The sequence below is a fragment of the Cephus cinctus genome, unplaced genomic scaffold (assembly GCF_000341935.2).
Source record: "Cephus cinctus unplaced genomic scaffold, Ccin1 Ccin1_scaffold1237, whole genome shotgun sequence".
NCBI lineage: Eukaryota > Metazoa > Arthropoda > Insecta > Hymenoptera > Cephidae > Cephus > Cephus cinctus.
The window spans coordinates 289,614-314,828 of record NW_014333690.1 but is presented as its reverse complement, the minus strand read 5'-3'; the positions used below and the strand labels follow the sequence as shown (position 1 = coordinate 314,828).

The 25,215-nt window shown below is 39.0% G+C and overlaps 2 protein-coding genes across 14 annotated transcripts in view; one reads left to right on the top strand and one right to left on the bottom strand.

The window, feature by feature from the left end:
* LOC107272735 (visual system homeobox 2) overlaps nt 1-8,776 on the top strand; it is a 43,586-nt gene extending 34,810 nt beyond the window's left edge. For 4 of the 6 annotated variants that reach the window (XM_025090029.1, XM_025090028.1, XM_015750183.2 and 1 more), the window contains 3 exons: nt 5,336-5,510; nt 5,954-6,205; nt 6,404-8,776. In XM_025090029.1, coding sequence (XP_024945797.1) covers nt 5,336-5,510; nt 5,954-6,205; nt 6,404-6,564 — 588 coding nt within the window. In that variant the 3' untranslated portion in view covers nt 6,565-8,776. The remainder of the gene's footprint in view (nt 1-5,335; nt 5,511-5,953; nt 6,206-6,403) is intronic. The other 2 variants (XM_015750184.2, XM_025090030.1) reach the window with 1 other exon arrangement.
* A 1,974-nt stretch (nt 8,777-10,750) lies between these two features.
* LOC107272714 (disheveled-associated activator of morphogenesis 1) overlaps nt 10,751-25,215 on the bottom strand; it is a 25,971-nt gene continuing 11,506 nt past the window's right edge. For 6 of the 8 annotated variants that reach the window (XM_025090031.1, XM_015750139.2, XM_015750135.2 and 3 more), the window contains 11 exons: nt 21,591-21,698; nt 16,378-16,686; nt 16,076-16,300; nt 15,357-15,954; nt 14,717-14,991; nt 14,136-14,468; nt 13,310-13,785; nt 12,788-13,224; nt 12,571-12,698; nt 12,285-12,455; nt 10,751-12,040 (listed from right to left, as the gene is read on the bottom strand). In XM_025090031.1, coding sequence (XP_024945799.1) covers nt 11,774-12,040; nt 12,285-12,455; nt 12,571-12,698; nt 12,788-13,224; nt 13,310-13,785; nt 14,136-14,468; nt 14,717-14,991; nt 15,357-15,954; nt 16,076-16,300; nt 16,378-16,686; nt 21,591-21,632 — 3,261 coding nt within the window. In that variant the 5' untranslated portion in view covers nt 21,633-21,698 and the 3' untranslated portion in view covers nt 10,751-11,773. Of the gene's footprint in view, nt 12,041-12,284; nt 12,456-12,570; nt 12,699-12,787; nt 13,225-13,309; nt 13,786-14,135; nt 14,469-14,716; nt 14,992-15,356; nt 15,955-16,075; nt 16,301-16,377; nt 16,687-21,590; nt 21,699-22,722; nt 22,853-24,463; nt 25,196-25,215 lie in introns of those variants that run through there. The other 2 variants (XM_015750133.2, XM_015750134.2) reach the window with 2 other exon arrangements.

Here is a 25,215-nt window from a genome sequence, read left to right as displayed (position 1 = left end):
CCCCCCTTTTTCTCACACCTCGCAATCCCCCTTACGCCCTTGAACGTATCCCCCCTCCCTCCCCCCGTCGCCCTTACCGCACTCTCCCACCATAATATATTTCTGCAGCACTCATTGAGCTCAAGATTGGTCGGTTCTCGCGTAGTACAAAGAATTGCCGCTAGAGGAAGAAAACATAAATGCAACAGAGAGATCGGAAAAGCGAGAGTGAAAGAAAGAGAGAGAAATCTTGTCAAATACGATTATACGATCGAAGACTTCTATAATCGACTGTATACTATATGTACAGGGTCTGGACCCTACCGACTTTCGAAGCCTTTTCCTTCTCAATCGGCAGTCGGTTGGTGAAATTGTTAGCGCCATTTAACCCGGGATCAAATTAGAATCGAATTAGAGCTGTTCCACGCGTGATTCAGCACGTAGCAATTCCCACACGAGGCTCATAATCTAGTCGCATGGAAGGAACTATCGCTCGCACATAAAAGCGGCTGCTGGGGCTATCATCCCCATTCCAATCCTCATCTTCATCCCCATCATCATTTCCCTTGCTGTCTGCAGACCGTGGCCCATAATACGGGGTAGCCGGTGCCAGTGTTGCTGCTGCTGGCTGGCTGGCTGGTGCTAGATGCACCGTGCGGGAGCTCATGAATTTTCTATCGCTTGTCGAAATGATTAAATGATTTCACGCCGAAGGGGATGGCTTAACGCTTCGGCTTTTGACTTCTACTACTCAACGAAGGGTGCACCCTATCGAGGGGCACCCTTATCATCTATTATTTATATTAATAGGCATCGTACAAAGTGCAGGTCCTTCCTCGACCCATAAATGACTCGTTTTTGTCACTCGGTTGTTTCGACCATTAAACGGCAATGATATTCATGATTATTGAATTTTAACTGATAATATTAATCAGTGGATCGAAAATAAATTGGACAGATGTTTTATTTGTATCTGAACTTTTTAATTGACACGATTGTCGGAATTATCGAGCAGATATAAAGAAATACGTAAAACTACGATATTCTAAAGTAGTCATCTGCTTGGAGCGATCCTGCGTGAAGTTAGCGGTTTCTCGATCGATAATCGGTCAATGATTTTGATATCTCTGAATAAAAGGAGGGCCTCGTAAGTCTCCGACAAACAAAGCGATGAATTCCGGACGGGCGAGTCTCGCCCCAAAAATTGACCAATAATGTCGCATTGGGAAGGTCCCTCTCGCGGTTAACGGGTGGCAAATAAATAAGGGTGCGGGTTCTCTCGTAAATCTATGGAATATCCACCAATTTGGGCGTTGCGCGATTGTCAACGGGACCGCTTATAAATTCTAATAAACTCTCATGGCTCGTAGAGGAAAAGGGAGTTATAGGAGGTGGTCGGGGTAGGTGGGTGGCAGGTTAGTGGGTTGGCAGGGGGAAAGTGTGTACATCCCCGTACACTCGAGTAACAGATAAATCTCGTATAACCGAATTACGTTAGAAACATGGACCGAGGTCTTGCCACGCCCTCTCTGCCGATGAAACGTTATCGGATCTGAGTCTGCGTGCAGCAAACATTCTCAATGAACTCTCTCTAGTCCGGTTATTAAGTAAAATAGCCTCTGCACGTTTTTACCAATCATCCACTCTCGGTCACCGAAACAGCCATGTGAAAACTATGGATCCCTTGAAACCCCATTCAATGAGCCCAACATTGGCGAGTCCAACAATCATCCCTCGTTAAAAACCCGACGAATCGACTCTGATGATAATTCCACCCACTCTTTTTTTTGTTTTTTTTTTTTGAATACTCAATGGCATTTCATTCGCGAACCTAACCTCCCTTCAAATATGACACAACTGATTTTTACGTTTTCAGGAAAAAAACTGATGCTACCGGTATAAGCGGTATTGTTATAAACAAATTTTTATTTTCTACTCTGTTACACGTTTATTACACTTAAATCGTAATACTGACAAAAAACACTTAACTTTCCAATACAATTTTTAACGGACAAAAATTTGTAGTCGCGATGAATGAACAAGAGTACGTGGACAACAAAAAATGCCCAGTGACAATGAAAATTCCAATGAAATTGACTAAGTAAATTATTAAGACGTACAATGAGAAATTTTGACAAAATGATTGTTATTGTCACGAAAATTTATTTTTGTCCAAATACTAATAATTGTTCTAATAATAATTTCTCGCTTTCTAGAAACTTTACAATTTATCAAAATTTTTCAATTTATTCATGCAAAATTATATTGCGTTTCAATCAGGATTATTGGTATACAAATACCATTGACTGCTCATCAAAGGCATCGACGCGAAAATATCTACATAGTATATGTTGTTGCAACCGTGGCTATAGTACAGGGTAATAAGTGTCTGTAAGGTTGGTCGACCTGACTGAGCAAGTGTCCCGCGCGTAATGATGTTCCGACGCGTGCCGCATATCCCAGCAGGGTGTCCACTCCTCGGTCCATCTAACTATTGAGCAGTGTAACCAGGGGATGAATTCATGTATTACGTGGTAAATAAGTCGGGCGTCAGGGTTAATGCGCTCGGTTCACACACTCGTTACTTATTTGCGCGGATTAATTGGCTTAGGCTTTTGCGGCTGTGGGAATCTAATCAGTCCTTGGCGCACAGAATCGGAAATTAGATTCGGTATCCTTTGATTCCTCCATTCGATTCCATTCAATACGATTCGGATTCGGGATTCGCTTTACTTCGAAACTCCTCTTGTTACCTATGACCTTTATCAGATCCTACTATTTACCCAATCTTTCGAGATCGAACGAAAATCAATTATTTTCAATGGTACCCATCGTCAAGAAAAAATCAATAAATAATCATACATACATTTTTTTTCGAGCATTACATATTTTTATTTTTTTTCTATCACATCGCTTCCTTTCGTCATACATACCATTATCAAATCAGATTATCACTGTAAGATCAGTATCTCGAATAGAGTAAATATAGAGTCTAGTGAATCGACACTGGAGATAGACAGTCAGACGTCTGTCCATTGAAGCGAGTCAAAGAAGAATCTCAAAAGTCTCCTCAGACGAATTCATAGCATTGGCAAATAATAAGAAAGATGCTCCCCCGATCTCATTATCATCCAATTGTAAATTAAGGAATCTCTCTCTCTCTATATATATATATTTTCTTTTACATGAGAAGAAGAATAACGAGATCTCCAATTAGGTTGCAGGATATTAAGCCTGTAAGTATATCCGAACTTACTACCGGCAGGTCATACTCGAACAAATTAAGAATATCAGGTGACGGCTATACGAGAAACACGTAGAAAGATGTAACCGGAGATAATTCATAGGAAATCGGTCGGCCGATTATTTTTTACGACATTACACACGAATCAAAAAGCTTTTCGTAGATCATCGAGGACCCTTGTATCTTGAGCCACGATACTTCAATGTTTCAATACAACATACCGCATCAAGTATCGCTGCACGAGCTGGCAGGTGGGTGTAGTCTCACACTTGAGCTATGAGCTATCATCCTGACTTTAGGTTGCATCGGTGTATTGGTAATCCATTGGAACTCTCTCTCTCTCTCTCTCTCTCTCTCTCTCTCTCTCTCTCCCCCACTCCCCCCTCTCTCTCTATCTCTCTCTCGCTATCAATCTATCTTTCTTTCTTTCTGTCTGTCTCTTTCCACCAATCCCTTCGTCGCGTTTCACCTTCCCCTACCATGGGTCTATCCGTGTCCATATAGATATACCAAGTGCTATATGTATTTCTGTATATATCTATATCTGTATATCTCTTCGGGGCTCTATTGTTCTCTCTTCTTCTCTCCCTATCACCCTCTCTCTCTCTCTTTATTCCCATTCCCATTCTCATCCTCTTGTTTTGGTCCAATAGTCAGTCGCCGGTCTGATCGATGATACGCCAACAGAGTACTGCGCATGGCCGACTAAATACAAACTCGCTCCTTATTATACCGGGTGTACCAATAAAGAGGACCCCCTTTCGAGCTTACTCATCTCGTCGAAGTCCGAGAACCACTGCATTGCGGTCTATACGTTTTCATATTTTTTGCTATTATATGGAGCAATAGCGGATACTCGATATCCACCTGTCTGAACGAATCAACGATTCAATGATTCTTGGTACTCGAGATTTAACATTTTTACAGAGATTCGTACACGTGATATTCAGATTTTCTTTATGCTAGTAATTTCAGTTATAACTATTACTTGTTACATGCGTATCGATTCCACAGAAAAACGGTCGTCATTATCTATACACAGTAGGATACACAGGTGGGCGAATGTGAAATTTCACAAAATTTTTGTTTACCATGTAAAACTTAAAACTGGTATTTGAAAAGGGTACAGAGAAAAATAGTAAAGTTTACAGTGATCTATATATACATGTATAATATACCGTGAGCGGTTCATATATAATAAAATTTTTTGTTCCGTAGAAATTTTTTACCTTCATTCACTCACATCTAATGTAAGCGAAAGATAATTTCAGGGTGGCAGTCCAAATTGACAGGGCGACGTGTTCCCATTCGTTCGAATTACGTTCCAATTCTGCCGGTGACTTTAGCATTGTTGGTGCAAATTGGTAACCGCCCTGGCCTCGGGCGCGGACCCTACTGCGTTTTGCAAACAGCCTAGCTGCCTCCAGCACGCGCGACAATCATGCATGTTACTCTTTTGAATATCGTTTTTGCGAGTCACGTACAGGACATAGGATAAGGACTAGACAAATGTATATGATTCGATAAAAAAAGTTTTTCATATCTCTTTCATATACAATTTCGATCACACTAGACATTTTTTATCTTTTTTCCACTCCTATTTTCATTTCCGCCTATCAGGATTTTTATGCGGGGAATATCGTGTTCTGCCAACCATAACTATTTGAAATCTTGGACGTGACTAAAAAAATGTAGTGATAAGACTCGTATGATTATAAAATCTTGTTACGTTACTTTTTTCATTAATGGTGAATTTCCCTTGACGTTCTTTCAAAGCGATACAAGATTTTCTCATTAAAAAATTCGGTTCGTTAAAGTCGAAACTCCAACGGCAGAACGTGGCACGCGTCTGGACCGTAGGTGGTCCGATCATTGGAATCGTTAACAAGTAGCCTAATGGGATGTTAGCCCGTGAAAAATAGGATAACAAGCCCAAAAGATGGGCAAATCGTCCTAGTTGAGGAGCAGGAGGGTGCACACCCTTGCTCCGTGTCCTCGATAATTGGATAGATAGGGTAAAATGGTCGGCTGGCTTATGTGAGAATTATACGTGGGGTGAACGCCATTTTGTAAATTCAGTTGCTCAAACGTGAATTGTTTCGCGTGTTCCAGGTGTGGTTTCAAAATCGAAGAGCAAAGTGGCGCAAAACGGAAAAGTGCTGGGGCAGAAGTACCATAATGGCGGAATATGGACTCTACGGTGCCATGGTGCGGCATTCTCTGCCGCTGCCGGAGACCATCTTGAAAAGTGCCAAGGAAAATGAATCTGTCGCACCCTGGTTGCTCGGTAAGCCTTCTCCGTCAATCTCGAGTCTTTAAAGATATTGTACACAGACGGAGCGCAATACGTGCAACGTCTGCCTCTTGTGCGTATTCGACGTACAAAATTCAGTTCGAACGTTCATTATGAGAGGAATAGTAATATCTGTTTGTCTACTGCGCATTGTCATTAAACATTTTGGTACCCGCGAGGTGAAGCAAGAAATCTTTAAAAATAGTAACAGATATTTGTCAGTTACAATAAATTCTCAATAATCGGACAAATCGTGTGAATTAGGTTGAAAATCTAAATTGGATGAAACTTCAATATACCAATCCCTTGTACAGTAATTCGATACTCCTGAAATTTCTCGAGCTAAGTTTCCGGCTGGCGCCAACCCTGTAAAGTAAGGAAGAAGACAAATCTAACCTCTGGCAAATCTTGAAACTTTTTCTGTCCGTCTCTATCAGCGCAATCGTCTAAGACAAGCAGCTTTAGCCAAGATTTCGAAAATAATCAAGAACTGATTGACTGTGGGCCCGTAGGGATGCACCGAAAGTCGATCGAGGCGGCGGAGCATCTCAAGTCGGGGGGTGAGGATAGTGGAAATGACCATACCGGAAGCGGAAGCAGCCCTCACCACAACCACCACCAGGGAGGACCAGCCAGCTCTGAGAGTGGACAGGAAAGCCAAGACGGAATGGGACCTTCCTCCTCCACAGGCAAGTAAACCTTCGATTTTCTATTTGCCTGGAGTCTCTGCCATCTTTTCATTTGCTCTTTCCCTTTGTCCGTTTCTCTCAATTCCTTCTTCTCCTTGGACTTCCATCCTATCTCTCTTCATCCGTCCTTTATCCAGCCTCGTCTCCCTCACTGGTTGCATCCCGATGGCTAAAGCAAAAGCATTCTTATTCCCACAGGCGTCCAGGACACCGAACAACTCAGAAACGAGAGCATCGCGTGTCTCAGGGCAAAAGCTCAGCAGCATCAGCTGCAACTGAGCTTGCAGCCCTCGACTGGACCCGGAAACACGTCATATCCGCCGGCACCGCAAACGAGCACGCTCCACGCTTCGGTTTAATCCGAAACCTTCATGGATGGAAAAAAAAGCTCCGAGCTTTTTCTTCCTCACCAAGATCCACTCGACGAACCAGAATTGCGATGATCACCAGGGTTACCTCTTTATGGGTGGGATCAGAGGGCACCTCCTGTCACAAGGATATCTCGAGTATTCTTGATCGCGCCCATCCGAATGACGGAAGCGATCGAAATTCCATTAACCCCAAGAAAAAATGCGATGGATCCTCCATATTTTAAGAGTCTCGTCTCATCGAGACGGAAGCGTTAAGACTTTATGGATCGCATGGACGACCAAATATGAGATTCTTATATAAATAACAAAGAAATCCCAATTCTACTTAAAATAATTAAGGAGCGACCTAATCCTCGCAAGGGCATTTGCGTCGGCGCTGAAAATTAAAAAAATATCCAAGTAGGCGCGACGTTCGATTTCTCGATCTACCGATCGAACCAGAACGGGTATCTATGTCCTTTCTAGACCTAAAAGATGTACGCGACGGCATCGTCGACTTCGCGTGTCTCAAAAGTGCACGTTAAACGAATCGAAATATTTCAACGAACAGTCGACTCCTAATTCACGTCGTTCGTGCATACGACGAGTCGGAAAGAACGAAAGAAACAATGTACCTAAATGGATAGTCCCAATCAACGAAAGGAGACCTCTGTTCGCGAGGTCCAAATCGATAATTAACGAACCGAAGATAGTATTCCTTTTTTGTCTTATTTCCTTATTCAAGTCAGTCGAATAGTGTAAAGTCGCATCGAAACGGCTGAGCATCTAAGTATGCCCGTCTTGAGGTCAAAAGTCTTCAGCCTGTAGGAACGAACGAATCACATATAATTTTCACTGTACTTAGAAAGCGTAAGGGGCAGAACGTGTGTTTATGTACGTAGGAACGAAACTGGTTATAAAACATGTGCATCGCACGGTATGCAGAAGCTTCAATGCAACGACAGAAGGTAAAACGATTGAATACGATTAAGAGAGGAAATAAGAAAAAGCAACGACCTACTTACAATTAGATGTTAGATCGCTTCGCTAGTGAACGGCCCATTGTGCCGGACTGTTATAAAACGGAAATAACGAAGACCGCCTTCAGACTTGACAATGGATAACTAGTCGCAACGAATGCTATACCTAGTGACGAGAGACACATCGAATCGATTGGAAAGGACCTAGTGACTTTATCGAATTTCTCAAGATATATTAGGAGAGCCCGTTGCGCGAGAATGATATAAGTGAAGAAAAAATAAATATATATAATGTGTTGCGTTCTGAGAATCGAAGAAAGAAAGGAAGAGGATGAAGTGAGAAGTGCATTTAATAAGAACGTATGGCTGCGCGTATGCATGTACTGAGTGATTGAAGGTGATGCGTGCGTGAAGGAAGAAAGAATAAAAAAAAAGAGAAGAGTATAGGAAATGGTAAAAGGAAACTGCGAATTGCGAAAGAGGACACAAGGTGTTGGTAAGCATGATGAAAACTTGAAAAGAAATCTTAGCGAACACTTCCTATACCTAAGTACTTAAAAGACGTAACTGTTGTCAAATGTGCAATATATCGATATAAGTTGTAGTACTAAGGCATTATACTTTATTAATTGATACCGAGTGGCTCGGAGAGTCATGGTGCTCTTGGATTTTGATAAATTAACAAGCCAATCTTGGAGTTCCCTGTCCCTTTGGTCCACTGTATATAAATATATATATATGTATATGTAGTCACTTCGCGTTAAGTCGGATGAACTTGTGTAAATTGTCTAACACGTGGTTTAGATTAATTATTATTACGTTGCTCGTGACGGACACGACGGACGCAACGAAGCGTTTTGATTTCGCGCGAAAAATTATTGTGACGATGACGCTTCGGTGCAGTCGGTAAATGGAGCTTAGAATTTACTGGATGATCCTTCGAACGTGACAAATTGGTTAAGCGCTGATGAAATCGTTTATGACGGCAGCTAACTTCAGAATTTCACCGTTTTAACGCGAACGGACTCTAGATTATACACGTAATGTAACGCAGTATAATTTAAAAATCAATTACGGAAAAAAGTAACCATATGTTCTTCAGAAAAAATAAATAATTCAAAGAAACCGCTGTTATTGTGAAGATACTTACGGACTGTTCGGATCTCATGAAAATTACATACGTCCGAGCTTCCCAAACGCATGCATAGTTGTCGACTAGTGTACGAAAAAAAAAAAATAAAGTTTCTGAACAAAAATTTATTTGCGAGTTTTGTTTACCTTTCTTTTTTTGCTCATCTTTCGATATTTGCAGTATGATATTCGAAGGGTTTCCTTTTTAATGATGTTCCAGCAGAATGGATTAATGGTTGATAATGGATCAATGAACAGAATTGTTTTAATAGATATGTAAAAAAATTATATTGATCGATGTATTTTAAACTTAAATGTTGGGATTTTTTCACGACCATTGCATTTTTATTGAAACAAATCTAATTTATGTTAATAGGTAATCTTTGTAAATGATTGAGCTTGATCACTTGGAATTTGTAAGAATTTGTAAAAATCTTTTACAGGATTTTTTAATTTTAAATTGAATATTAACTTCTGAAAATAAATCCACTTTTTAAATATTTTATGCGCAATGACGTGTATCGTCATTTTTGACATCGTTGCGTCATCTATGAGGAAACTTCACTACTTATTCAAATCAATATATTATACGTTATACCATGATGGTACGTCGGTAACTCTGCATGAGATTGAATGTGATCTATTGTATCGACGGAGGGTTTTATAATTCTTATTGCTTATTCCAATCAGAGATGTAACCGTCACTGAAATCCAAATAAAAAACTGATAATAACCGGAAAAATAAGGAACCGAAACCACAACGATTAATTGAAATTTCATAAATGTTATACCTAAAAACGTAATGGAAACCTGAAATTGTTACAGTGAAAAACTGAAACCGAAACTGTTAAATGGAAGGCATTTTATTCATAATAGCAGAGATGAATAAGAAGATTGCTAGTGGGCCGATTTTTAAAAAATCGATTTTATTTTGGCGTCGTCGCGCCACCTGAGCGGAGGACCGTCGAACCATACCCTCAATTTTGATTGGTTTAGTATATATAGATATACTAGGCTTGATATTCGTGACTCCGTGAGTCGCATGCATCGACATACATATAGCATGGAATATACGTACAAGTATAGGAAAAATGGTCGGCTGATAGAAAAAGATGGCGACTAGTGGCGGTCAATCCCTGTCTCTTTCTAATCAGCAGTCGTAGTACAAGAGTATAGAAAACGTAGCCAATGGGAGCATTAAAAAAGGAGAGCTACTGGCCGCCACCTCACACCCTCTTTGTCTATTCGAGCGAACACTTTTTCAAGGAGTTTGAAGTATAGACGCGTAGTCCATGCTATATGTCGATGGTCCCTACCAGTATCTACCGTCTCTACTCATCTCTGGTAGAATCACACGCAATCTGAAAACTGATAATTGAAAACGAAAAAGGAAAAACAAGATATAAAAAATTGTTACCAAAAAATATCTCTCTTTAAAAACGAAACCGAAATTTATTAAATTTGAAAACCAAAACTGAAAACCGTAAACGAAAAATAATTGAATGAAAAACCCAAAACCGAAATCTAAAACCGAAATTCAAGCTTTTACCAGAGATGAGATGAGCTTTTACCATTGTGAACACCATAACCGAACCAATATTTCTTTCTGTTGCTGTTCCTCATTCTAATGCATTGTTTTAAACGTATTCATATCTTATAGGACAGTTATTCATGACTATTATTTTCACTGAACTTAGCCCATACATTTGACTTCAATGGTAGAACAATCTTCACGTGGTACAATCAGAGATGGTACAATACTCATGAATAACTCGTAAACTATACACTTTCTATTAAATTGACTAGACATGAAGTCACACACGGTGATTTAAAAAAATTCTTCAATTAACTGCTGAGAATAAAAAATTAAATAAAATCGGATTAACGAACATATGTAAATTTGTTTTTGTGTGATATATATTTCTTTATATATTAATACATACGATATGAATAGCAATATATTAATCGGACATTAATTTCTTATAAGGTTCTTCCTCTACGGTACGAAGGGGACATCGATATTGGATATTTACAAAAGTACAAAAGCTTAGAAAACATTGAATCCTCTACAGCGGCCTCATTAATTTTTTTTTCGCTCATAAACGTTTAGGACAAGGGTATTGGAGCGAGTTGCAAACTCGAGGCTGCAGGAGAACAAAGTTTATTCCATCAGTGATTTCAACTATCATTATTTTTTTTTTTCGTTTAATTATCTCCTGAAAAGTAAATGATCAGACTTGTCCATTGTAATTGCAGTATAGAACTGCGTATAGGCCTTCGTCATTTTAGTTAAATATAAAATAAAATCTTGCCAATCAGTCTGTATTAATTAAATCTTAATTTATGTTCCCTATTCAAAAAGAACCAACCAAACTTTCTTGGTCCGATTATTGCTGTCGCCTATTTGTCCATATACTCTGTGTTTGAAATATTTCCATCGATATTTTCATAACATTGGTTACTTCTTAAATGAAATGACTGTCTTAGCGCATAAGTAACGACACAACAAAAATTATATAATGACTACTATATGTACAACGTGAAGTATCACTTATACTATCTGTCTGGCTAGAATTGCTTTCGATAGTAATGGAGTTAACGAATGCGCCTATGTGATAAGTTTATATGTTCTCGCTTGAATATTTATTTTTTAATTTTGTGAATCTTTTACAAGTTCCCTTTCCCTGTACCATTTGATTAGCTAACCCCATTTCGTGAATCACGATAAAAGTTCGTGTTTTACTTAAACCGGAAGTCTCCTTTAATTGAAAATGTAGTACGGGAACTGAATATCCTTGAAGCGGCACTTCAAAGAATTTTCAGGAGATGGAATTAATCGACGTTGAAGTTTGCTGCATTTTCCATCTCCTTAGAAACACCTGATAGATCCTTCATATCTTGGCACTCAAAAATCTCCTAGTTTTGGAGAAATTTATGATCTCACTGGTTCCACTGTGCAATATCATTTTTTTCTAAACGACGAGCAAAGTTTGAATAATCAACGATACTTCTTTCATTTCTTTTTTTTTGGACGCAGAAAAGTAAATATTTTGCGAAACGTCTCCAGCACGGCGGGGTTTGCTAGGATAAACGAATAATTAAAATATTTAGTGTCTTTCTCTAGAATCTTCCCTGTGGGCGCTGTGTCTCCGGGATTCCTGACCACTTGGTGTCACTGGTCTGCGTTTCGATCTTTTAAATTTGGCGATATCCTCACCAAAAACATCGCCGGTACGCAGAGCCGATATGAGGTCGTCGAACTCGCCCTTATTATCGCTCTGACCGTTACCGTTGGCTTCATTTTTCTTGCCCAAGGCAATGCTGTTCAGGATACCTTCGCGTGAATTCTTTCTTTCCATAGTTCTCTTCCTTAACTGTAATGAGATTATTATATTTAGTATTTTGATTGTCAGTCAAATGCAATATATTGAAAAACTAAATTCAATTATTAAACTTTTAATCTTAGATAAACAATGTATTTATGAATGTATGATCTGTATAGATCAACATGAAACAAAAGCTGTGGGGACACTACAAACTTTCATTGTAGAGCCGTTAATACATAACAATGTTTTATACGATAAAAACAATTAATAATTTATTTAAAACAAAACTAACCTCCTGTTCCTGCTTAGCTCTACGTTCCTCCTCTTCGATTTTCCTCCTCATATTTTCGACATCCTGTCGTGCTTCAGCAAGAGCTTGTAAGAAATTTTCAAAAATACCGAAAAACTCGTCCGGCTGAACTCCAGCAGAATCTTCACCGAAAAGTCGAACTGCTCTGTCGAACTGCAGCGCGAGCAATAAAGCAAGAAAAAAGCCATTAGATTAAAAACGAATTAACAAAATGGGTTATCAAGGCAATACAGTTATTACCGATACAAGAAATAGTTATCAAACTTACTCTCGTCTTCATATCCTGAAAGAGATCTTCAGCCTCTGCCAATCTGCACGTAGCTTGCGCCTGGAAGTCTCTCATGGCAGGTAAAAACATATCACCCTGAAGTACCTGTGACTGACCTCGATGAAATTCTAAAGAAACGAAAAACCAGATACAAATGATTACCAATTCGCTCTAATCGAAAAGGATGAATTACGAAGTTATATGAAGAACTTCCTACCAATCTCTCTCTGAACATCCTGCAATCCATTCTTAAGGTTGGCAACCTCCTTCTGCAGATCAGCCATGCTGACTCTTGCAGCGGTTCTCACGTGAGGCATATCCTCCTCAATATCCAAGACTTCTCTAAATCTCGTTTCCAAAATTTGAACTAGGTAATGCAGAAGTGTAGTGCCTTTTGAACATGACGACTTAGTATCAACCAGTCGATTCAAGGAAGCCAATCTGAAGCCACATGCGTTGCCACGAGCGTTCCCGCGGTTCACGTAATTCCCAAGTGCCAGAACCAGTTCCAGAAGCTTCCGGAGTCTTCGGGATCTGGCCACCTGTCGACTTGCTTCGAGGACTGCTCTCATCCTCGGCGTGAGTTCAGCAATGCTGGCGGCAAATTTCTTCTTGTAGTGCAAAGACCTCAACCTCTGCTCGTAATGAGGTACCCTGTTGATTCAATTGAACGGTTGCTTTCAATAAAACATTCCCAAGATATAGAATTGAAATAGAATATCTTTCACTTAGAACCTACTTTGATATCTGATAAAGGAAACAGTCGGCTCTACTTTGAAGTTCTTTTTGGTGCATGTCCAGAAGAGCAGCCTCTTCCGAAGATGGAATGTATTTCAGAAGTTGTTCGACCATATCGATATGAAGTATATTTTGTTGATCCATTGATAAAATTGTTCTTGTGATCTCACTGTCAGACATTTTTAATTTTGATAGCAGAATAGTGCAATTTTGTGCTCTTCTTGAATCAATCACTGACATTGTCTTCTTGCTCTTGCCAAGATTACGAAGATCCTCAATGGAACCTTCGGCTGAAACGCCATTCTTTTGGTAAGCACAGAAGATCTTGTCAATCGACTCGAGATCCATCACGTTGTACAGCTTGGTATCATCCAACTCTGACCAAATAGTTCCTTGCAACTTTTGTTCCGGAATCTTAGACCAGTTGAATGACTTTAGAGGGTTACTTGGCTGAGGAACATTTTTGACAATTTCCATCTACAAAAAACATTTGATTATTTTTATTAAACATTCACGTTAATTAATCAAGTCATAAAATTCTAGTTCTCAATTCAACCTAATTTCAATTATCTAACAATTTGACACTGCAAACGAATCACTGCCCCTCACAATATTGTTTTCATATAATTCATATACTTTCATATAGTCATACATGACTTATAGCATCATTATCATTTAACACATTGAGAGCCAACGCAGTGCTAACGCCAATCTGCATAAAGCACAATTATACCCTACCGGCTGCCATAGTCGTGCATTCTCAACGTGCAACTCATTCTTGAGTACGCAATGTTGATTTTTAAATCAATTAAAGAAAAGTAATGTACCTTCATGGGGGGTGGTGCTGCTGGCATCAAACTCGGAGGTGGTGGAGGTGCTAAAGGTGGTGGTGGTGGAGGTGGAGGAGTAGGTTTAGCCTCGACTTTTTCGACGACTTCATCCTCGACTATTTTAATTGTGGCTTTTGCATCATCTGGAAGACTTCCAGAAGCGACCAACTGTTCCAATCGCTTCCGTTCTGATTTTTCGTTGTTTACTTGACGAGATAGAGTCTCCATGCTGTCCTGCAGCTCTGAAATTCTCTGTTTCGTTTCAATATGCATTGACATTTCCTTTTCCAGTCTTTCTTTCGTCCTGGCCAAACTGGCTTCCATATCTTCCTGCAAACACAGCAATATCTTTCTTAATAATACTTCTACTCCACTACAATTTTGTAGGTCATCCACTTTTCCAATAAACATATCATTGAAGAGTATTTAATTATGCAAAAGGAAATGTGCCTAATCATCTGATCATCGAAACTTCATAATTTGAATGGACATATATAACTTATATTGAAGCTTGTAGATGCAGCTTTCTAATAAAATTAACGATGCATGAAATGTGAATTGAAAACAAAAAGATTTACTTTCTCCTGTGTCCTGAGGTCAAGATCCTGCTCCTTTTTAGCCAGCCTGGAGGACATGTCGGAATTCTCTTTTTCTAGCTCTTCGGCCTTTTTTCTGGCAGCCACCAGTTCCTCCTCTTTAGCCAGTAGATGAACAATCTCCTTCACGTTTATCTCGATCGGAGCTACGTCAGGATTCCTCGTGGTTCCCGCATCATTGCCTTCCGATTGCAGGACGATTTGCTGAACGATCCTATCGAAGAGCAACCAGTGCTGCGGATGCGAACCGTAATCCACTGAAATTACAACATAGTACATATGAAGATGATTCCGTTACACTTCAAGGATCTTGATCAAGAAGAAAGAAATAAAAAGCATGGAAACAAATTGCTCCTCAATTACATGTCTTTGATAATAGAATATATGAGGCTTTAAAATAATTCTAGTTTTATCAAGCAACAGTAACAGCAACTATGAATTCTGATACTGCGAACCACCTTGTATTAAGTAAATTTACAACAAACGAAATTAAGCAATTACGTACAATTTTGACAATACGTGTTTGCTGCAATTACCAATGAGTCTGTCATTGGAAGCATAATAGTTTAAAGTAACAAACAATAACATATTCAACCAGAATAAAGAAAATTGTATTACTTACATGGTAACAAGATACAATGCTCGAGCAAACTAAGGAGATGGGGATATGCTGCAGTATGACTAAGTTTTCGTCTCAAAAGATCAAACATGGCTGTGGCGCTTTTTGTGTCGACGTGTTCCTTTTCGAATTTTCTAGCCAATTCCTTTTCGTCCTCGTTCCGTACCATTTCAAAAAAGTCCAAATGCCTGTCCAACGTTTCGTTTTCATATTTTCTTAGCTTCTCAATAATAGGTTGAATTCCAAGCATCAGAAGCTCGTATCTCAGATGTAGTCTGAACTCCAACGTGACTTGGCCCGGTCCATAATTCAGAACGGCATTAATAAAGGACATAATGGCAGTTTTCAATGATAAATTATCTTTATAAATCCCAAAATTCTTATCTAGATCATTTATAATGCTTTGGAAACGCGTCCGCTCGGAATGATATTGCTGAAAATGTAACATGGCTTCCAGGACCTTTCGGTGTCCCCCAGGAACAAGGCAGACCGCGCCAAGTATTTCCAAAACCGAAATTTTCGTTTTAATATTTTCAGTCGCCAGCGACTGAGAAATAGTGTTTATTGCCGTAGGATGAGCCAATACATGTGCTCTGCCATTCTATAATAAAAAACAAACAAGCCTTGAGAATAATTTACGACACTAATAAATTCATTACCTAAGTAAATCATTTGATTTGAATCACGTCAATGTTTACACATTATCACGTCGTAAAGCTTACCGAATTGTTCATAAGGGCCTTCAAGCATCCTATTACACTCGTATGAAGATTACTGTTGCCTGCGTCCGCATCCATAGTACCCAGAACTTGTAAAAGACCATTGAGTCCATCAAGTTCGATAAATCTAAGAACAAAGCTGTGAGGCTGTGTCCTGAGGGCAGTCTTCAGAGCCTCAACTTGTCGCATCTGATTCGAGATCTCCTCGCCTTCCTCAGGAAACGGTGACTAGAACATCCGGAATTGATTTAGCAAACACATGTATCCTAGAAAGAGAATCGTTTGACAAATCCTGAAAAACTCACACTGGCAATTGTTTTAAGTCTATTAATGTAGTCCTCCGGATCCCCACTTAGGTCTGTGGTCCTGAGTCCCCCGTTGTCCAGGGTGCCATTGCCTTTCCGGGAACAATAAATCTGCCATTTCTTATTAGCAGGAAGTGCCAACACCGCCTGTCTATTGGTCTGAGTGAGGTCGAGCTCGTCGACGAGCTCCAGGAACATTTTGTTGAGCTCCTCTTCGGCAGGCATCGGCAGGGTTGGAGTCATTGCTTGAAGCGTGAGCGTGCCCGTGTGTTCCACCACGCAATACGTGATTTCCGGTGGTTCATCATCCTGTAAAACGATCAGAGCCTCGTCAACCAATCAGGTTGAACCTTACGGTCTCGTTAAACGCCACAGCGAACATTGAAATAGCTAGAGGGGTTCAATCGCCTCTCTAGAACCTTGAGAATGCTGTAGGTGTTGATCTAACAGAGAGTTATTGACTGTGTTCACGTTTCTTGGCAAATACCCAAAATACGTATTTGCTCGTTAAACAGTCGTCAGGATACGGAAGTGCCAATTGAAATTTAATGTCTTAACGAGCCAATCAATGTCCGCAACGCTATTACTTTTTTACGTTATTCGAAATTGGTACAGGTCAGCACTTAAATAAGAAGATATTAAAATGATACCTATGAACGTTACAAAATCAATGTTCGATTTAACTTTATGGTTTTCGGACTGTTTTTGTGTAACACATATTTCATCGTGGCCGAGGAATGTTGAAAGTTGCATGAACAGCAGTAATAAAATGGAAACGAAAGATTTTAAATTTGTCATACATTCCGCGCTGAGTTGACAGATAAAAATACATAATTTAGGGAATTTGCTTGACTATACTTTCATACAATATACTGTTATATGCTTTTAACGAATAGACGTATCTCCATATTTTTAATACCAAGTCGGGTGCGGCGTTTGCAATTTCACAAAGGCAACTCATTTTACCATTCCGAATGACCATGAGATATTTTTTTTTCATTTCGTTGGGTACCAAAATATCGTTACAGGAAGCATTAGATATTTTTAATTATTATCGACAATTTATCGTACATTAACATTCATTTGCAATGAACAACGTGCAAGAAAAATGGATAAAACATGCCTTTAATATAAAAAATTATATTCTATTGATTTCTGCAGTTTTCAATTCAATGACTGTAATTAATAATGACTTCAGGATTGATCAGGAAAGTGGCCCATGTCTCGCGTGTTTAACGTATTAAAGCGTAATATTACATTATGCAACTTCTGCTCGAGCGTAAAACCCCTCTATTCCATCCTCAAATAGTAGATCAACTTTTTATCAGCAAGTAAATAAACCATGTAAATCTAACCTTTGCAATATACAATAATGCAGTACAAAGTTTTAATTGAACCATAGAACAAGTTACAATATATATATATATATATATATATATATATATACAAGTGCAAGAAATTCAAATGGAACATTACAATGTCATTGTCATGCAAAGAAACCTTTGCCAAGACACAATGAACGTTCCGTATACATATGCAGGGTGTCCGAAAAGTCCCGTATCAGATATACAATACCGCTATGCTCGCGATGAAGTTTTGAAAAAAAAAAACGGTTTTTTCAAAATTGAAATTATTTAATCGGTTTATAAGACAATTGCAATTAAAAATGGAAATTTTCCACCAACCAAGAGCGTTAGCTGATAAACAAAAATCGGTGAAGTATTGGATTGGTAAAGTATTTTTGCGAATGAATATTAAAATTTCTTTATTCCTCCACGCGCTCGATACATCGATCGTATTAAGCTGAAGAATGTTTCGTTTTCCCTGTCATGTTTCTGTCATATTTTCGTACGATTTCTTTGGGTTTAGGAGGCCCTAATTCGACCGATGTACTCATTAGGGAAAATACTCCGCCATCCCGATATCTCACTGATTTTCGTCAACCAGCTAATATAACCAGATTAAAAATTTTTAATTTTGCAAGTACCGTATTCTTCAGAATTCATCATGATTGTAGCGATATATGTATATCTGATATGGATTTTTCGGACACCCTGTGTATTTCAGGCTAATGCAAGCCAGATTTCCACAGAACAAAATAATAAAATGCACCAAATAATTCAATTCACCGATAAATTGCTCGTGATACATTATTACAAATTTTTTTAAGCAGAACTTTCTCATGATTTCGTTATTTATACATAATAATTTTGTTTTCTCAACGACCCACTACAAAAACATGTGAAACAACCATTTTAAGAGTGCTAAAAAACAATTTTCGGAATGCAGTACTCTGTAATACTCTAAACGCATTAGGTTCAGCATGAAAAACCAATAATATACATTTTCATAAAAATCGAATCGAACATCGAGTTAAAGTGGAAAATACGATACGCGTCAAGAAAACTCATTGCAAGTTGGTGAAGACTACCATTAGCAGCACACTCAAAAAACAGTCAAAGAACTTCATATTTATCTTGTCGCAGCAACATGCAGAGTCGTTGATAGAATTGCATTTAAAGTAGCAAAAAGATAGTTATCCCAGCTTCTACAATTTATGTAATATGTATTCTAATATCCTTCGTCTCAAAAGAAACTTGCCACCTTCTTGCAGTCTATAATAACCCCTAACCGTAAAGTCAGTAATACGTAAAAATAAATGCACGTGTCCTTCAAACAACACGGCGCAGTTTAAACGGTAAAAAATATCAGTTAAAGAACTTTATACTTTATTCGAACAGCACTGTTAACACACAATGAATTATTAGTACAAGATTTTATGATAATGCCTAGGTACGTATAAAATATTAAGCAGCTCAAAATTACCATCTGAACCTGGCTTTATCATAGAAATCAAATAGACAAACTAACTTGGTCTGGTAGCTCTGAATAGCGTAGCGCCCTATGTTTAATTTCGATATATGAAAAGTAATAAGTACGAAGACGCAGTATGTCAGCTCTTCAAAATGTGTAACGTGTTATCCAATTTTGAAATTGTTTAAAAAAAAAAGAAAGCCAAACCACACCCCTTTCATTAAATCGCATGTAACAGATTTCCACTTTGCCATACGATTGTACCGATTGCCGATGAGCAATCTGGCACAAAGTGTCTGCTGGTGAAGAGTAGGAATATACTACTATGCAACAAAGTACTAGAACCGGAGAGTCTGAAAGGAAGACGCTGCTGTCTACTCGGCCGAGCAATAAGGCAATAAACAACAGCAAAGGTCAGGGGACCGGCTTGGGCACTGGATTCCTAAGGTACTTTCACACGTGACTAGGAAATTCCCTATTCGCGCATCACGTCGATTTATTGCCTGCAAACATCATCCTCGACCATTGGTACACACCGGGGTCATTCTCTGGAGGAATGCCAGCTGTACTTTTTTTCTCACATTAATCGTACGCATACCACTGGATTATAGGTAGGGGCATGTCTTCAAAACCTACCTATCTATTTTTGAATGTTCTCCAGCAACGACCATACACTCAGTACGTGCAAGAATGTAATGGTGCGGTACAACCATGGAAGAAGTCGGTCTAAATCATGTCGAAAACGCCATATATAACGACCAATATCCATGAAACTAGTAAAAACACTGTCGTTACGATCGCAGAGTCGCGATCGCTACTTGGAAATGCCTCGTGCGCTAGGAAAGTTGCCGGGAAGATTGGTTGCCTTTCGGTTGGATTCTCCAGGCAATGATTCCATGGTGGTCACACCCAACGCTCTCCGAGGATCAGGGACGAACAGAATAAAGGAATATCATCCGGAGCCAAGATCCTGCGCCAAGGACGACTGGACTGGAAATTCTTACGTTTCCGAAGGATATCTTGCTATTTTCTTCTTTCGACGACCGAAACCATGTACCTTTCGCGGTCGTCGTGTCAAGGACCTCGAAGATCGCCATTTCGGATGGCCAGACAGACGGACAGACGGAAAGTACAACGCGCGACGTGCCGAGCAAGTCCCCGTGACATTGCAAGGCCCCTTCGATGCAACTTCTGCCTTCTGCGCGCTGAATATCTGATTTTTTTTCAAGCCGGACCTTGAATTATTTATCATACAAGCGTTTCTCGGAAGAGGTCGCTCGATTAGAATTTTTCAAAAGACTTCGTACACTGTTTGTATATACTTTTACCTACGGACGAATCAAGGCCGCAATATCTACGGGTCACGCAACGATGTTCAAAATTGATACTGCTCCACTAATAAAACTTTTTGAGTTTGGTTTATTGATTTTTTTTTACATACTGGTAAAAACGTTCCTGATTCGAATAATCAATCTTAACATTAGATTTACCAGACCAGTCATTTTGACTGGTCGTGCAATTTCAATTCAAAATTCCTACTACATATATCATTTGATTTCAGAAATGATGTTATGACTTTTGTAGCTATAAGTAGAGAATACATTTTATAAACTTAATGTTATTATATATACATTAGTAACAAATATAATTTTTGTTATTGACATTTATATCAGTACCAGTCAAAATTAATAAATAGATGGTAAATCTAGTGTTAAGAAATAAAAAAAAATTTGTCCCTGAACTTACGTCATGTTCGTTAATTGCGTGTGTTCTAATAAATCGACGTGAGATCGATTTCTAAAGAATGTACAGTAATTACTGTTACAGTTTTGCAATGTCACCTCGTGCTCATGTTTGCTCGTTCCTGACAACATGACAGTTATCTTGATCAAAACATTAATGTAAAAAAAATATTCTACCTGCGACGCCTATTTTGATATTTGAATAAGATTTGAATTATGGTAACCGAATGCCTCAGTTACTAATGCTAATTAATCCATGAATTGTGGTCCTGGAACGCACGTAGGTTGAACCTGCATCGAAAGTGTCGCTTGAGTTCGCATAAGGAAGTGGAAAATTCCCTGTACTCATGGGTGTGTACCGGCATAATAATTTTCCGTGGCGTCATTGTTACCCGGACATGCCGACTATTTACATCAGTATGGTACTGTCAATTCTTATCATTTTTAGGATCACCAGAGACATCTAAAAATTTACATGAGAGCATAGTATACACATCTGTGACATATGCCTGACGTTTTCACGCGAATCAAATACATATTTTGGATTAAAATGATTTATTTGTTGCCAAAAATAAAGGATGATCCTAAGTATCGTTATATGTCATTTAAGAATTTTATTAAGTGTCCGCTCTCTTCTTCAATTTTTTGTACACTCACCTGGAGACAGCCGCAAAACGATTTTTTAACACGGGACGGCATCGCTTGGCAGCGACCTACAAACTCCTTCAAGGGTTGTGGACTTTTTACGGGACAAGTTGGAATCCTCTGAAACAAAGTAAAACAGGATTATTTAATTTTTCAAAATTTATTCCCTCTGATCTTTAGAATCTAAGGTCCTTTTGATCACGCCGAACAATTCATTTTAAGGATATCTTTTAAAACCATGACGCGATCTTTCGCAAAACATCTTGTCTGTTTGAGAATTCGCAATGAGTGAGTACGTCATGATTTTAAATAACAATGTAAAGCATGAATTCCAGACGACCACTTTTCCTTGGCTAGTCAAAGTGACCTTTCAATTTTAGTTTATTTTCATTCACACGACAATATAACCAATGAAGAAGAACACGGCATGAATTATCGTCCAAGTCCATTTTTATCGTCCCGAAATAAACGCCAATTATATGGAAGCACTTATCGCAAGTGTATATATGCAGTCTTCTGTGTATAACATCATTAAGATAAAAGCTGAAATCAGGTTTCTATTACAGAACTAGCCGTTCGGAACTTGCAACTATAATTCTCGTGATTGCCACGTCTCGTTTAACGAGTTTCCTTTACTAGAACAGCCCTAAAATACGTTCAACTTTCGTCTTTCTTGTTACTCCTGTTTTTCGTTTGACCGACATAACAATTTTACACTAGTACTTCCATACACTTTCCACCTACACGCTTGACTCGCGGTAACTACAGTTAGCTTTGAAAAAGACATCTCCAATTAACTTTACGTTACGACTCACGTATGTCAAAGAAAATTTCAAAATGTCAAATAAACCGTACAGTACATTCAAATACCTGGGGATAAAGACTAAATGGCCTAAAATTTACAGTTGATAATGAATTTGAAAATACTTTAGACACCCGTTACAGTCATTAACGAGTATGTACATATGTTTCATCATAATCCATCAAGAATGTCCTCAGGATCTGTTTCGGGAAAGAATACAAAAATAAAAGACAATCACAGCGGCCATAGATATCATAGGTGTGAAAGCAATGAAATTTAAAAAATTTTACATAGAAATATTATATGTATTCGACTACAATTAGCCCCTAGGCATTTACGCACTTTTTGTCGACATTCGATTTTGCACAGCATTCCGTAGCGCTGGAGATCACTTCCTCGTTGATATACGAGCAGTCCGATAAAAAAGTGGTGAGTACATTTTCTCCGAGGCTCGACTACACTGTCGGGAAAGCTACTGACACAGATATGCTTTATCGAAAGTGCAACCGAGATCGATTATGGTTAGCGTAAAGTAGCCGAAGTCCGGTCCATAGCCCGAGGCACGCGTGAACTTTCAATGCGTGGCATACCGAATATCCATACGAGCCATATATGATTTCAAAATGCACGACGTATGTGCCTACGAACTCGAACGGGATCGGTGCACGTATCTGGCACGACGTTAAAATCTTGATAGCAGTTAGGCAATTGTTAATTTTTCGCCGTTAATCACACGGCAAACTTCAGGCACTATTTGGCAAGCCCGAAAAGACCTAAAAGCCTGACAGTTCGTTTTACGTTTCAAATACGTGTACACGTTTCGTATCTATTGTGACTATGTCTACACTGGGTGGTGATTGTAGCATCGGCAATCGCTGCTGATTTTTGCACGTTGGCGCACTGTGATTGTATCGCGAAAAAATGCGTTAGAGATCAGGTCACTTTCGAATTCATCGATAGAATCCGTTGTTTTTATGTAATTTCGAAAGAAAAAATTTTACTTTGACTTTGATACAGATACCGTAAGCATTTTTCTGGACATTGAAATTGTGAAATTCTGTAGACTCTCAGCGGCAAAACATTATTCCTCGCCGAAAGAGCACAATAGCGTATGTAGGTTTCACTTTTTAAATATCTTCGGTGAGAGTCCCACGAATGAATAATTTCGTTATTTTTTTTATTCTCTATGTATTATTACGCCTTTCTACGTAGGCGTGGGTATCTGCGTCTGCATGCGCGCCCCACGTAGCGTTACGATAATTATGCAGATGAATCGGAATTAATGCCGAGGAACAATTGGTTTCGCGTACGAGACCTAGGTACCGGTACTAGACACATGAGTGCGCGAGGAGTCTCGTTCGGTACAGCAAGATGCACGCTCCTTCGCACGTTATTCTTCAAATTGGTTTAATGTCTTATAATCCTTTTCACGTAACCCATAATTAGGCGTGGATGAGCGCCAGTGGGAATTTTTGCATAATTCGCAATTTTCTTACGCACCTTCGGTAACACTTAGGAAATTTTCTTTTCATACAAATTATATCGCATCTGACTTCCATCCTCGATGAGGAGCGGCCCAGACTCGAGCGTGCAATTTTACATGCTAATAATTTGCAAGATTGTTCACAGTAATTTGACCAGCACATACGTAAGATCTGTATGCATACTCATTCCGGACTTGTAATTAGAAGGGACAAAATGCAATTGGAATTTTTTACAAACCACTATCTAAGTTTTATGCTAATCATTCTCGGGTCAGTTAATAATACCTCGAAGTAACTGAGCCAACAATGGGGTATTATTCAGAGCTTATGGACGAATGTGTTATCGGGCTATAGATAGATACGATATTTTTTTTACACCAGATGATTCGACCACTCGTATCATTTTACGTAAATATGTATATATACATCTGTTTACTTAAAATTGCAACAATCTTCCTAACGCCATTATTTTACAATATTCCAAATTTTAGTAAACGAACGTGATCTAAAGTTAGAATCTACATGAATTTTCGGCGATAAAGAAAATTCGCATTACCGTTATTTTGACGTTTCGAGTAAAACTGCAAAAATAATATTACCAGATTTAATTTTCCCATTTTCTCCAGCACGGTATCCATGTCGACGAGGTGTTGATCTTATTTCTTCCAACGATGTAAAAAAGAAAAAAAGGCTGTCACTACGTGTAATCGATGAACGACACCAGCGTTGCGTGTCTTCTGCCTTCCGAATGCCTTCAACACGTGACTAGTGTCAATATTTGAGGAACACTGTCAAATTGTACGACAGACACATCGCACCTACGAAGAGGTTCTCCGATTTCTTTCGAAAAAAAAGTTTCTCGAGGCAAGCCAAAGCTGTGTAAACACGATAGAAGTGATAGACACGGCAGATCCAGCAAAGTATCGGGTACGTCAGGACGTTTGACGTAAAATCAGGCCAAATAGTTGCACGAGTAATTTTGAACAAAAAAACCGTTCGAACAAATTCAAAAACAGATTCATTTATTCCGAACGAAAAATTCCACAGCGTACAGGTAATAACAAACGACAACAATTTCCAGTACCGCGATAAGTTGTTCACGCGAATTGTTTGCTCTTGTTATTCGATCAACGGACTAATTGACACGTTATCGAGCAACGACTTGCATAATTGCTGCAGTTCATTTGTCATTATTTTGCCTTTGACCTTTTCGGCTAACGCGCTGTCTCGAAAAAGTATCGCGACGTACTGAATGTGATTCGCAGCGTGACAAAAGTTCACGAAAAACATGCGCGCGACGAGAGCGCTACGTGCTAAGAACCTCTTGGCTCGCGTTTGTAGCCTGAACTGC